This window comes from Wasmannia auropunctata, unplaced genomic scaffold, assembly GCF_000956235.1.
Source record: "Wasmannia auropunctata unplaced genomic scaffold, wasmannia.A_1.0 LD318380.1, whole genome shotgun sequence".
NCBI lineage: Eukaryota > Metazoa > Arthropoda > Insecta > Hymenoptera > Formicidae > Wasmannia > Wasmannia auropunctata.
This window is the reverse complement of record NW_012044510.1, coordinates 1-1,550: the sequence shown is the minus strand read 5'-3', so window position 1 is coordinate 1,550 and position 1,550 is coordinate 1. Positions and strand designations below refer to the sequence as shown.

At 29.3% G+C, this 1,550-nt stretch overlaps 1 protein-coding gene across 1 annotated transcript; it reads left to right on the top strand.

Annotated features, from left to right (window-relative positions):
* Positions 1-20: 20 nt before the first annotated feature.
* Positions 21-1,464, top strand: LOC105460640 (fatty acid synthase-like; the record flags this gene model as incomplete). Its single annotated transcript, XM_011707135.1, has 4 exons — positions 21-256; positions 643-936; positions 1,011-1,215; positions 1,301-1,464. Coding segments are annotated over exons 1-4 (891 nt in total), but the record flags the coding sequence as incomplete, so codon positions are not given.
* Positions 1,465-1,550: the final 86 nt, after the last annotated feature.

Here is a 1,550-nt window from a genome sequence, read left to right as displayed (position 1 = left end):
AGAAGGGATAACATATCCATCGACGCTTATGCAAAGTACTTTGCTAATGGAATTTTACAATGAGTGCGGAATATCGAAACTTTGCTTGGATTATATTGAAGCGCATGGTACCGCTACGAAAGCTGGCGATCCTCCGGAAATTAATGCTATCTACAACATTTTGTGTAAAAATAGAGAAACTCCATTATTTTTAGGATCTGTAAAATCCAATCTTGGTCATGCTGAACCTGCTAGCGGTTTAACGCAAATCGCTAAGGTAAAATAATATTCGACTTTCCTTTTAATTTAATTTAATTTTTATTTTTTTCTTATATTTAATTATGTTAGCACGCATAGAAACACACGCACGCATATACGTCAAATTTATTTTATGAGATACAATATAGTTATAATTCAACAAGGTCACTCTCGCACAAGAATACGAAAATTTATTAAATGATTGCAAGAATCTTGTCAAACTTCAATTTTGGTTATCATTGAAATTAACATAGTAAGACATAACATACGATATATGACCATAATTAATATCTAAAAATTAATTCCAATTTACATTTCAAATTTGTTATTTTACATATAACAAATTTGACATGTAAATTTGAATTTGTTGTTATAATAATAATAGAATTGTTATTTTTATTAAAGATAATAATAGCATTCGAAACTGGTTTTGTTCCACCAAACATCAATTATACATCACCACGAAATGATATAGATGCATTGAAAAATGGAGCCGTATGTGTTGTCGAAAAACCATTGGCACTTAAAAATGGCTATATAGGGATCAATTCTTTTGGTTTTGGGGGATCCAACGCTCATATGCTATTAAAGTGGAATCTCAAACAGAAAATTAATAATGGAGCACCGAATGATGATCTACCAAGGCTTGTAATGCTATCTGGACGTAGTGAAGAATCAGTGAAATTGTTTTTAAACGACGTTAGTAGATATTTCAAAAACTGACGTTATTTTGAATGTTTTGATATTAATTTTTTTTAAGTTTGCCATTATAGATTGCTAATCGTCCGACAGATGTAGAATATATCCGTTTATTACATGACATTTATGCAGACAATATAGACGGTCACTCATGGAGAGGGTATATTATACTGAATACTTTGCAACAAGAATCAATAAAAGAAATTCAAAATTGTAAAAATGTGAAAAGATCTGTTTGCTTCGTATTTTCTGCTTTAGGCTCGCAATGGTCAAGAATGGGTAATATTTAATATCATGCATATACTCAATTTACTGTAGTAACTAAATAATAACTAAATTGATATCATTTTTTAATTAAAATTAGGTCGAAATTTATTAAAATTTCAAGTTTTCGCAAATACGATAAGAGTATGTGATGCTACTTTAAAATCATACGGTATGAATGTCACAGACATTTTGACAAATACTGCAGAGAAAGAAGTATACGAAAACGCATTACATGCGTTTGTTGGTATCGTCGCTATTCAGGTAAAGTATTATATATTAATTAAAGCTGTACATTAATATTATTTATATCATATTTATTAGTAAAATAGATGATAAACGTACATTTT